At 37.6% G+C, this 12,680-nt stretch overlaps 1 protein-coding gene across 1 annotated transcript; it reads right to left on the reverse strand.

The window, feature by feature from the left end:
- Positions 1-139: 139 nt before the first annotated feature.
- On the reverse strand, positions 140-12,192 carry hpcal1 (hippocalcin-like 1). Its single transcript, XM_028605061.1, has 4 exons — positions 11,862-12,192; positions 5,137-5,636; positions 4,102-4,207; positions 140-885 (listed from the first exon to the last, which is right to left on the reverse strand). Exons 2-4 carry the CDS (start codon positions 5,512-5,514, stop codon positions 788-790), a joined length of 582 nt encoding a protein of 193 aa, XP_028460862.1. The 5' UTR covers positions 5,515-5,636; positions 11,862-12,192; the 3' UTR covers positions 140-787.
- Positions 12,193-12,680: the final 488 nt, after the last annotated feature.

A 12,680-nucleotide genomic window follows, 5' to 3' on the forward strand; every position in this document is an offset into this window, starting at 1 on the left:
GTGGATTGTCAAAGTAACACAATGTCCAACTTAATGTGACTCATTACTTTTTTTTTTTTTTTTTTTTTTTTTTTTTTTTTTTTTTTAACCAGTAAGTGAGAATCTTGGTGAGTCTGTCCAGGACAAGGGGGTACTGTGGGACTTGTGTAGATTTTTCTTACACAACTTTATTTCAATTGTGTGAAAACAAATTTTTTTTGTTACAAAAATAAAAAGGAATAAAAACAACCACAGCCTTGTTATTTACGTAAACTGTTACAATATCGGAAAACGTATATCGCCAAATGCATGCAATACCAAAGGCGTATAGAAGTTGTCCAGAAGAGCCAACTTGTTTAGCTACAATTGATATCCAGAACAACAATAAGTCACTTTTCAACATAGTTAAATTTAATCAAATTATGAGAAGTGATGTAATTAGTTTCCTCTTAGTGTAACATAATGGGATTTATAATACTTGTGAGCATATAATCCAGTCAGTATAAATATATGATATGGCACTTTACTAATGGAGAACAGGTAAACCCCATTTCAAAGCAAGAGAGCTTTGGAAAAGCATATACACAAAACCTCAAAGCACATCATAGTCCACAGAAAAGGAGCCACATTGACGAAAGAGAAGTATCCATTAATGTAAACAAGACGAGTGTTTTTCTTTTTCTTTTGTATATATTTCTTTTTTAAATGAAAGGATTGTCTGGTCAGTGTGTTGTGATGATGACTGTCCGGTGGATGTGGGTTTGTGATTGTGTTTTGGGAGAGTGTGTGTCTGTTATTGTCTCTGTCCTCAGAACTGACGAGAGGCTCCCTGATCTGACTGCAGCAGTCTTACAATGGACGGGTCGCTCTTGGCACCTTTAATGAACTCCTCCAGAGACAATCTACCTGTGAAGCAGAGACCAAAAAAGAAAAGATTTACAGACGCCAGTAGTCGAGCCTGTAATGAGGTGAGAGGTGAAAACATGCAGCAACCACCCACTAAAATCAACAGAAAAGCTTCTGATGTTGCTTATGTGCTTACAATATAATCACTGCCACCCCCAAATAACCGTGCATGCAAAGTACACATCTTTTAAATAAATTACAATGAACTTGAATTAACATTCTATGACTGAATGATTGAGTTATTCATAGCTGTCAAATTAACCAGCAGGTGACGCTGTTGTACTATTGTTATGTAATTCAGAAGGCATTGATTACCAGCATTGATTTGACAAAAAGGGCCAACACTACAATTTTTGTTTTGTATTAAGTATTTCAATATTACTGATGGCAACACATTATGGTTTGTAAGATTATGAAAATGATGGTACTTCCTTTTAGTAAGTACATTCTAAGTAATTCATTTAGAACTTCCTTTTAAATCATTTTTATTAATTGGTACTGTGAACATAATGCCTCAATAAATAATATTGAAATTACATTAAAAAGAATCCAAAAATTAAACTATTTTAAAATCAAATATCAAAATATTTCAGATTCATATTCATTTTTATAAATATTTTATTATGTTTTTTTTGGGGATTCTTGTCTAAACGGAGGAAACTAAATATTCAATGGCAGCAACATATTTAAATGCTGAATGAATGAAATTACAGTATCTCACAAAAGTGAGTACACCCATCACATTTTAGTAAATATTTCATTATATCTTTTAATGGTACAACACTGAAGAAATAACACTTTGCTACAATGTAAAGTATTAAGTTTACAGCTTGTATAACAGTGTAAATGTGCAGTCCCCTCAAAATAACTCAACACACAGCCATTAATGTCAGTACACCCCTATGTTAAATTCCCATAGAGGCAGGCAGATGGTTATTTTTAAAGGCCAGTTACTTCATGGATCAAGGATACTATGCATCCTGATAAAGTTCCCTTGTCCTTTGGAATTAAAATTGCCCCACATCATCACATACCCTTCACCATACCTAGAGATTGGCATGGTTTTATGTCGGTTAGCCTAAAAGCTGGTTTGATTTGCACTGAGAGATGATTTTATGGAAAGTACCATAAACAGCACATTTACACTGTTATACAAGCTGTACACCTAATACTTTACATTGTAGCAAAGTGTCATTTCTTCAGTGTTGTCCCATTAAAAGATATAATGAAATATTTACTAAAATGTGAGGGGTGTACTCACTTTTGTGAGATACTGTACATTATATGTCTGCAAAACCCTGCAAAAGTATTCAAAAAGATGAAATGTAATATTAAAAATGGCTAATGAAATAAAAGTAAACTGCTCTTGAGTAATAGCATTTTAATTACAATATTTAGCCATCACAACAGAATGCATACTTGCACTATTTGCAAAAATGTTACATCTCACTTGAGAGTTTTAACCAGTGTGTCTTACCAACCAATAGTAAGCATTTTAAAATACAATGTGACAATGCTGGCAGCAAATGGTAGATGGTGGTAAACATTCCTTTAAATGTTGACTAATCTACCACAAAGATAAAATGCAACAGTACACCATGACTTGTTTCAAATAACTACCACTTCCTGTCACACAGCGTCTGTATAAATTGCATTAGAAAGGAGCTGCAGCCGTAGCCGTAGGCCTGGTCTGTGGTACCACGTGATGTTATCAAATTTGAGACACACAGTTTGACCTCCAGACTTTCTGAACATTCTGCTTCAAAACAAACTGAGCTGCCCACTCCCATATGAATATCTCGAAACATCTTACTGAAATGTGACGTGTCAGAACAGTATGCTTAAGTACATATCACATGGCGTCACCTTTTCGCACTAAAAGTCAAGCCACTGACATCGAGGTCGCTGAGCAGGATGAGATTCAAAAGGCTAAGAGGCTGTAAATGATCTTGTGTTCATATTATGTTGTTCTATGACATCCTATTTCTCTCTGTCGTCAATCTTCTATATTTCCTGTTACTTTCCAAACTGCTCTGTGAAAGGGTAAGTGTATAATGTCATAATTGCATAACTGATATTTCATGATATGTCTATATTTGGGAAAGCTTCCCTATTTAACATTTATAAGCAGTATACAAACATTTAATAAATGGTGTACAGAATTTGTCAGCACTTATAACTTCTCCTATGAAGACATATTTTATATTATTACAACTGTTTTACTGAATTGTCTTTCACTATCTGTTTATACACCAGGCTCCACTTGGAATGGGTGCCAACAGGAGGAGTAATAGTTGTTTCTGCTTACAACTACAATTACAACTACAATTATTAAAACCATTCATTACATTTATTATATAGTGCTTAGGGGTGGGAAAAATAATCGATTCTTAGATGCATCACGATTCTCTCTAGAACGATTCGATTCTCAATTCAGATAAGTTAATAATCGATTTAATCTCCAGACAAGTACAAACAAGAAAACCGAATGACTGAAAGAGGATGGGATAATGGACAACAACTTAGAGTTTAGGCAAGAGTGCAGAAATAAAACACACAAAAATGCCAAAAGGAAAAAAAAATGTTTGTATATGTACACATGATTTAATAAGACATACAAAAAATAATTAGGCAAAACATATAGGCTGTTCATCTACTTCCCATCTACTTCACTATCACATTACATCTGACACCTTCATGTTCTGAGAAGCCAATTCTCCACCTTTAAACAGGACTGAGCCTCTGACATGGAAGATTACTGGGAGAGAAGGTGACTTTCACAAGCATGTTTAAGGCTTCAGCATGGAATGACTACAAAATAAAAACCTCAGTAGACAAAACATTTCATTAAAACTTGTGTGCGACAAATATATGTCCAAATCTAAGCTTTGTCTAGCTGCTTTGTCTAGGAAGTGATTAACAAACTCTGAGTAGCAAACTCAGATTTATAAGTATATTTTTAAAAATCACGCATGGAAATGTACGTAAAAAAATTGTTGCATCGATAATCGGTTTACAATGAAATCGTTAGCCTCTGAATCGGCAAGAGATTCCCACCCCTAATAGTACTTATATTCCTGTTAATGTCCTGTGAGAAGAAGTAAGAAGCCAGTTTTATTTAGGACTACCACTTGCTTTCACTACTGATAGTGACAGTTGGTTATGACATCTCCTTACAAAAGGCATAAGCACATAAAAATAAATCACCAGTCTTACCATCATTGTCAATGTCCATCTGTCTGAAGATCTTATCTGTCCTTTTCTCTGGTGTTGATTCATCCTCAGGCATCTTCATCACTGATGATACCATCTTGTAAATTGCCTACAAAGGAGGGTGAGAACAATTGTTGTTGTGTGCATATTAATAGTGTCGGTTATCCATAGGAAGCTTTTGGGCAGTAAAGATGAAAAATAATGAATGATAATGAATAACTGTTCCCACCTGACATATTTCTTACATCTTTTGTCTGAATGCTTTGACCTGTTTTCTGTTGCTACCTGGTAATGATGGTGCTCTGGCAACTGAAGCTCACCCTGCTGTTACACTCACAGTAAGTCACTCAGAACATGTGTCAGATGTGTCTATTTGTATCTTCTACAACTATACACATTTCAGATCATGTAAAGGTCTGTGATGACAGAACGAGTTTTGCAGAAAGCATTCACCAATAACAAAAGCACTGATGCACATATTTTTTTTTCACATTCATTTGTATCCACAAACACAGCGGACTAAGCCAATATTGATATGGCCCTGCAGGCTGCTCAGCTCACCATATTGGAAGAGTAAATATAGCCACAGTGATAAGAAAAACAAAAAAGGGCAGCCTCCATCCTTGATGTGAGGTGAAAAAGTATCTTATGAATTCAGAACCGTAAATGACTACTGGGCCTAAAAACAGTCACTAGTCAGAAACCTTAAATACATACAACACACGGAATTAGGGCTAAAACTTTAGTCCTAGTTAGTTAAGTGAGTGGAGGGTTAATCAATATTTGGTAAGTCCCGCGTTGCAGTTGCTAAAATGTGAGGATTAGGATTTGCATTTGAATAATCATTGTATAATAACAGCTACATTTTAAGGTCTGAAAAAAAAAAAAAAAACAGATGCAGTGCTAGAACCTCATTAGGTCACATTTACTGTATATCTCAGAAGATGTAGAATAAGGCTGATCCTGATCCAAACTAGGCAAAAGACTGATGTATACATCAATAAAGAAACCCTATTTTGTCATACAGTATGTCCTCACCTGAACTATCTCCAGCATCTCTGCCCGGCTGATGTAGCCATTCCCGTCCAAGTCGTACATGCTGAAGGCCCAGCGCAGCTTCTGCTCCAACCCGCCGCGAGATGTCACGCTCAGGGCGATGATGAACTCCCTGAAGTCGATGGTGGCATCACCGTTGGTGTCAAACGTGCGGAACACATGCTCGGCAAACTTTGACGCGTCTCCGTATGGGAAAAAGTTGGCATAGATCTTCTTGAACTCCTCCACAGTCAGGTGGCCGGTGGGACAGTCCTTGAGGAAGCCACGGTACCACTCCTGGAGCTCATTGTCACTGAACTCTGTATTTTCTCTCAGGTCGTTCAAGACCTCGGGCCGCAGCTTGCTGTTCTGTTTCCCCATGACACCGCACTCTCAGGCAGGCAGATAGCTGGGCTGGTTTTTCTACCTTCTCCTTCTTTCACTTCTCCACTCGCCCTGTGCTTTTACTCTCCACGTCGCCGGCTGCTCGGCTTACTCTGCTCCTGCGGGAGACCGACAACGCTCATTAATATCCTTGTGTGAATATCATAAATCGTGCTGATGATGCTTCTTAGGCAACCAAGTTGAGGGATACATCTAGACAGCTGAGGTCCAATCACAGGAGAAGAATAGAGACAGGATTACAACTCAGATGTCATGACAATATGTGTGTGTGTGTGTGTGTGTGTGTGTGTGTGTGTGTGTGTGTGTGTGTGTGTGTGTGTGTGTGTGTGTGTGTGTGTGTGTGTGTGTGTGTGTGTGTGTGTGTGTGTGTGTGTGTGTGTGGTGGGGGCTTGGCTGTGTCTCTGTGAATACACTATTAATCCTCTGGCGTGGTGATAATTGATCAACCCTTAACTGCAGGGGGAGGGACAAGTGTCCTTAGGCATTGTAACTCTCAACAAATCCACTTTCCAAAAGGTCAGGCTGATACTGACTGTTGTTCCTGAGAAGGCCAGAGTGACATTTAATCTCAACAATAATCCTCACATTTATGTGAAAATTAATATCCTAATTGATTTTAAGCAGTTGGACACTGATTAAAGAGAGAAACACAAATGATGGATAAACAAATACCAACGCAAACAAGGACGCTGATGCATTTGACCACCTGGGCCTATTCACCTCTGGTTTCTGTGGTTTGTCTAAATTGGGTTTCCATGGTTATATTCTGCAAAATCTGTTTATTCATGTATGCAGGGGTATTCATGATTGAGGATATGAGGAGGCATAAAAATAACATATCCAGGATAAAGCCAAAACCACATTAAATGGGACACTGTGTTCATGCAACCCACCGATGAAGCAGAGGGAAACATGGGTGTGTTAGTCGGCAACACAGTTACGACGCCTGCACACTGATTTAAAAAAAATTAAAAAAATAACAACAGGGAGGAGGGGGCTGAGGGTTTTTTCTCACATAAAAAGGAGAAAATATTTGTTTCGTACATTTTGTCAGCATGTAAAATATTTATAAAGACATAATGTCATGATCCTGGGTTTTGTTTAGTACCCTGTTTTATTTTGTAGGGTTATTTCCTATGTCTCGTTTTTTTTTTGTTTCTTTTTTTTTTTTATTAACAGTTTTTCAAATGTGCACTTGTCAAATGCATTCAATTTGTCAAAATGTTGGCACAAGAAACAACAGTATTCACAAACAAAGGAAAGAAAGAAAAAAGTACAGGACATTAGTGCAATAACACAGTGTCATGTCTTGTGTGTTTTCCCGCCTTTGTGATTGTCTGCCCCGCCCTGATTTCTTTCACCTCGTGGCTCCTGTCTCTCGCTACAACCCTCGTTGCCTCGTATATTTAGTCTGTGCGCTCCCTTTGTCTGGTGTCAGTTTGTTGTCATACTTGGTGTCAAGAAGTTCTGATTGTTTTCTAGTGCTCTATTTCCTACTGTTCTTGTTTTTATTTTTTTTTCCAGGTTTCCTGGATTTAATGCCTGCTAACTTGGACTGTAAGTTTATTTTTTTGTCATTAAATTGTTGAAAATCGCCTTGGTACCTCCTTGTCTCTTCTGCGTTTGGGTCCTAACCTGCAATTCTTGTAACTGTGACACACAAACGTATGCCAATTTACATAAGGCAATACAATCCTCATTTTCAGTATCAACCATCTAAATTTTGTATTTCATAAGAGAGCAGCCTCTGTATTAAAGAAAGAAAAAGACAAATATCAATGTGGTCAGAATGAAAAAAACAAAAACAAAAAAAACATATATATAATTAGTTAAAAGTAAAAAACTATTAAAAAGTAAAAACATATGACAGCTTCTTCTTTTTTGGAAATCAAAAGAAGAAATGTGCCAAAACCTGAGCAAATCTTTTACAACACCAATCTGGTAACGTGTGCGTGGGAGGGACAGAAAAAGAGATGTGCGAGGGCAGGGAGGAAGAAAGAATGGAAAAAGTATGACACATAGAAAGAAAAACTATATCCAGCTAATACCAGCGGTTCAATTACATAATAATCTTTCTGAATAACACCTCCACTCTCCTGTGTTACGTATAATTATTTTATGGGAGAGAAAGATGTATTATCCCCATGTTCTCTCTCTTTCAATCATTGAATCCCATCGCTCCTGTGTTATTGGCACCAGAACAATTTTATCTGGCGTAGAACAAATGAGCGTAGTGTGAATTTGGATGAGGTCTTTTCTAGACGCAGACGCCCTCATTTCTCATAATTGTCACATGGGTGTAATTTCCTGCAATTTTATGAATAGAAGTCGCAGAGTAACATGAGAGGCAGGCAGGTTTGAGGAAAAGCCAGTGACATAAACTCTTAACAATGTCACTCGGGCTTATGGATGGAAAAGAAATCAATGAAACCAGATGCACTACACATTGTCTCTTACCCCAGTGTTCTTATTTAAGCACATTAAATCATAAAATCAGCAATTCAGCAAAGGGCACAGCAATAAAAGGCATAAAGGTTCGATCTGCTTAAGATGTAAGCGTCTACGGGCTGTGTGAGGCTGTACTTAGACAGATAGTGGGGATTTGAGCTCAATTCTAACATGTTTGTAAACTAAAGTCAGTACACTTGATAAGTGAAAAGCTTTGACCTGCTGGAGGTGCTAGGGGAAAAGAAAGGGAATCCCCAAAGTCATTAGCATGGCTATGCAAATGGAATTATCTTAAAACGGCACAAAAGCCTTCTGTTGCATTGTGTGGTGCCTTAACCTACTGTGTAGCAAGCTTGTGAACGGTACGGTGCAGGAGCGACCGACTACAATAAAAGTGACGCTCACTTTGAAAATATAATGTCATTGTCTGCTGACAACAGGGCTATGGTAAAAATGACACACTGCCCTGCAGGCTGGTACGTAGTCCTTCCGCTCTAACATACAACAGCATGAGGAAGCAGCAGCATCTCCTTAGCTCTGGGTCACATGGACTTTTCCAGGACAGCTCAGTGAGCAGGCTGAGCTGGAGCAGACAATAATATGGGCGTTGCTATTTATTCGCTCAAACACACAAAACCACATGAAACCCAGAGGATTCCAGGCTGGAAGACTTAAAAGTGCCATGATGTTTCAAGAACGTCGGCTGCTAAATTAAGAGCTTGCTTTTAAAAAAGGAGATAGTTGTAATTTAGGGCTAAAACAGCAAAACAGTGTGTACTCTGGTCAAGAGAAAGAAAATACAAACACTCGTAAACATTTTTTACAGACTCTCCTGGCCTCTGAAATATGCTCCCACAAATAAAGTATGGGTTGCAATCAAGGCGTATTCCATATTTTTTTTAACTTCTTACATTTTTTTTTTTTTTAAATAGCACAAATGCCATTACACTGATCAAGCACATTTCTGTGCTTAAGCAAAATTAGAATAATTTATAAATGCTGCAACAAGAAAACTATATAAGTTATGGTTAGCGTTGTTACCTGCTGCAGGGACTGTTGCTTGCCCCTACGATGGGCAGTTAGCTGTTGTTCCATTTGTGCCTATAAAATGTAAGTGATTCCTAAATGCATACAGGTCTTCTATTTGAGACGTCACAAGATGATTTAGATGTTTTCACAGCTGGGAACTGGTCAAGTCATTTTCTAAAGTTGCTTCTTGGTGCAGTGGAAAATGTTTTAACTGTGGTCAGAAATAACTGCTAGATATTGCTCTGACATCTACATGACCTTCTTTGCAGAGAGAGTCACGCTCTTACTGCCTTGATTGCTAAAGATACAAAATAAGTTTGCAACACTGAACACTGTCTGTGACCGTTGTTTGATACACAGCAGCCCCTCGAGATGGCCATTCCAGATTCAATGTTTGCAATTCCCCTTGATTACACAGCAACGGTCTCTCTTCTTGTCCCCAACCCCCATAGCTGTTTCTGCTGTGTATGGTCCACTTTTTCCAGTGGGTTCCCTGCCATATGAGACTGGTTCACACAGGCTACAGTGCAGCAAGTATCCCCCACCCCGAAGCTCCGGTGGAGATCTTGTAAACCTCTGACCACTGCTGTTTGCCATTCTTAGACCCACTACATTTCCTGGGCCTGTCACTAACAACAAAGAAAGCCTCCATTCTTTTCCCAGATGCTCATTACTTCTTGTCTAAGCGTACAAAAAATTTCAAAGATGGTTAGAAACAGAGAGATGAAGGGTGTGCGTTTAAATAAATACTAGTAGCAGTCCATCCATCCATCCATCCATCCATCCATTAAGCATGACACATATCCGATACAGCTCATTACGCTTCTGATAGTACATCAGTTGGTGAGTGTACGAAACAAAATCAGCTGGTGACAATATTTACAACCAAATGTTAAAACAAAATAATGTTTGGAATTTGTAGTTAATACATAATTTGTAGTTGGAGATATCCCTGGTTCCAGCTTCTAAATTGTGAATATTCACTGGTCGTCTATGATCAAAAATATATATATATTTGGAGTTTGGACTGTTGGTTGGTCAAAACAAGACATTTGAAGACGTCACCGTGTACTTTGGGAAAGACAGAGTATTTCCCATCCTCAACTCTACATAAACACGACGGAGAAAATATTTTTCATGCTGTCTGTGTTGTGCCTCTTTTGAATGGAATGTAAATCAAACAAACTGATATGGCTCGGTGCACAGAAAGAAAGCAGAGTTACCATTTTAGTGGTGCGTGTAGCCTGCTGTGCAGTGGATGAGCAGAGCAGCACTGCAGCCTGAAGTTCTGTGTACTACTGGTAACTATAAGATTGCATCAGGTGGGTGAAGAATTAGTCCAGTGTAAGAGGAAGAAAAAGAGAAAATTAGCTCTCAAGTTATTCTTGCTTTCAGCGCTGCTTCGTGGCAGTCTCTCTGAACTAGTGTCAGAGAAAATCATGCAGTAGATCAGGATGAAGTCCCCTGACACACCAGTAGTCAAGGCAACAGGATATTAGTGCTAAGGCTTATGAGAGGGAGGCGGTGTAACTATCAATCTGGAGCAAGATATATCGAGACTCAAGAGATACAAGACTTTTTTTTCTGTTGCATTTCAAATTTCCAATATTTGCTGTTGGTTTCCAAAACAGTTTAATCAATACAGCATTTCTTTCTTATTCAGTTAGGGCCCTCCACAATGATTTTACCATCATATTAATTGCTCAAAGGTTCACTACTGCAAAACCATTATGTTAATTTTTTTATATTAGCAGCAAGGTTGTAAGATTGTTATATATATAATTTTTTGACTGGTGAGTGGGCTCATTTATTTTCCAATAAACTCTCACATTTTGACTTTGGTCTTGTTATTAAAAAGTGTGAGATAAAATAGAATCAGCAACAGTATAGTTGTTGAAATTAGAGGGCTGGCAAGCACAATTATGGCAAGACAAAGTTATTAGGGATTGGGTAGTGCCTGAGTGGGCTTGACACGTCTTTTTCATCAATATTATTACCTTTTTACCTAGTCTTCACACCATATAGTTTTCTTAGTGCTAGGCAATAACTCAATATTATCATTTATATACTTTCAGAATAATCCTGTAGTGATTTTATGAACTTATTATATCATCGTTCTACACATATCTGTTGTCCAAACAAAACGTTCAAGCTAGATGTGATCAAAAATGAAAATAATTTAGTTAGTTGAAAATCTCATTGAGCTCAAGATATCTTTTGCAGGAGAACAAATACACATATACACATCATATCACAACAAGACAAATGAATTAACAAGAAACAATTATAGCACACACACAGCTACACTATTAGTTATTATTATATTAACAAGTTATTAAAGTAGTTGTTTTACACACAAGATTTCCTCCAACAGTGGGACACAGATCATTGCTATGTGTTTATGTTATGTGGTTGTGTATACATTTGCCATATTGTGATATATAGTCTTATTGATAGAGGAACATGTCATCATAAATATTGTGGTAATGATTTCAAACATATTGCTCAGCCCTACTTTGTCTTCAACTAAATATAGCCTATACTGTACATGGATAGGCTATTTGTTTACAATGAAGCAACTTGCAAAACTTGCATTGATTAAAAATTTAATTTTGAGTCTGGATAATACTTTTATACATTAATATATTCTGAAATGTAGGTGAGATGTAGGCTAGTCTTGTATGGGTGTAGCCCATAGACTGTGTAGCCCTTTTTTTTACGCCCTCGCCTCTTCTGTATTGGAGCAATTGTAAAGCAGACCAGGATAGACACTGGAGCAGACTGGACATTACAGTAGCTTTAACCAATATTTTTTTTTGTTTTTTAATAAAGACATACCAACTTACCTATTTTAGGAGTAATAACGGTTTATGAGTCTTGCGGTTGAAGAGCCCACTCCAGTTAAGCCCACTTTCCCACTTCACGTCACCAACAGACCAACTTAACCGTTAAGTTGCAGTAGCTGAACCTAACACCTCCTCCTACTGATAAAAACTCAGCAAAATCCAACACGAGAACAATTTAAGATGTTCGCGTGAATTTTACGACCCTCTGACACTTTCAGAGAGAAAAAAGACATTAAGTTTGACAGGAATAGTCTTAATGTTGTTGTTTTTTTACAGATAGGTTCTTATTCAGTCGGTCCTTCCTCTAGAGTCTAGTTCCTGGTGTAGCGGCTTTATCATTTAGTGGAAGATGTGGCACAGAGCTCGGTTTTCATCAGAATTGCCCAATTTACAACTAAAGGGTTTTCTTTTCTCTTTGAAGGCGATTCAATTAACTTGGTCTGAATGATAGAGGAGTGAACACAGTTTATACTTATAAAGGTTGAAAATAAAGGTCAAAAGTAAATGTACTCGTTATTCAAAATATATTTTATAACGATTTGCCGACTTGTTGTACTTAAAACCCCCTCTGCACACTGAATGGATCCGTCCACACTCACTGCTTCCATCGCAAAAACAGTCGCAGCAGCAGCGTCCTGTGGAAAATTATCACTGGAGACTATTATTAGCACAATATCTAAAATAAACGATTCCCATTTGAGGGAAAATCTTGTTATAAGGAGAAAAACTCTGGCACCAAACATACATATAACCAGAACGCCATTAAAAAACTGTAATTCTATAATACAATTTAGTTAAAGCATTCAACAAGCTACAGTA

The sequence above is a fragment of the Perca flavescens genome, chromosome 18 (genome assembly GCF_004354835.1).
Source record: "Perca flavescens isolate YP-PL-M2 chromosome 18, PFLA_1.0, whole genome shotgun sequence".
Taxonomy (NCBI): Eukaryota; Metazoa; Chordata; class Actinopteri; order Perciformes; family Percidae; genus Perca; species Perca flavescens.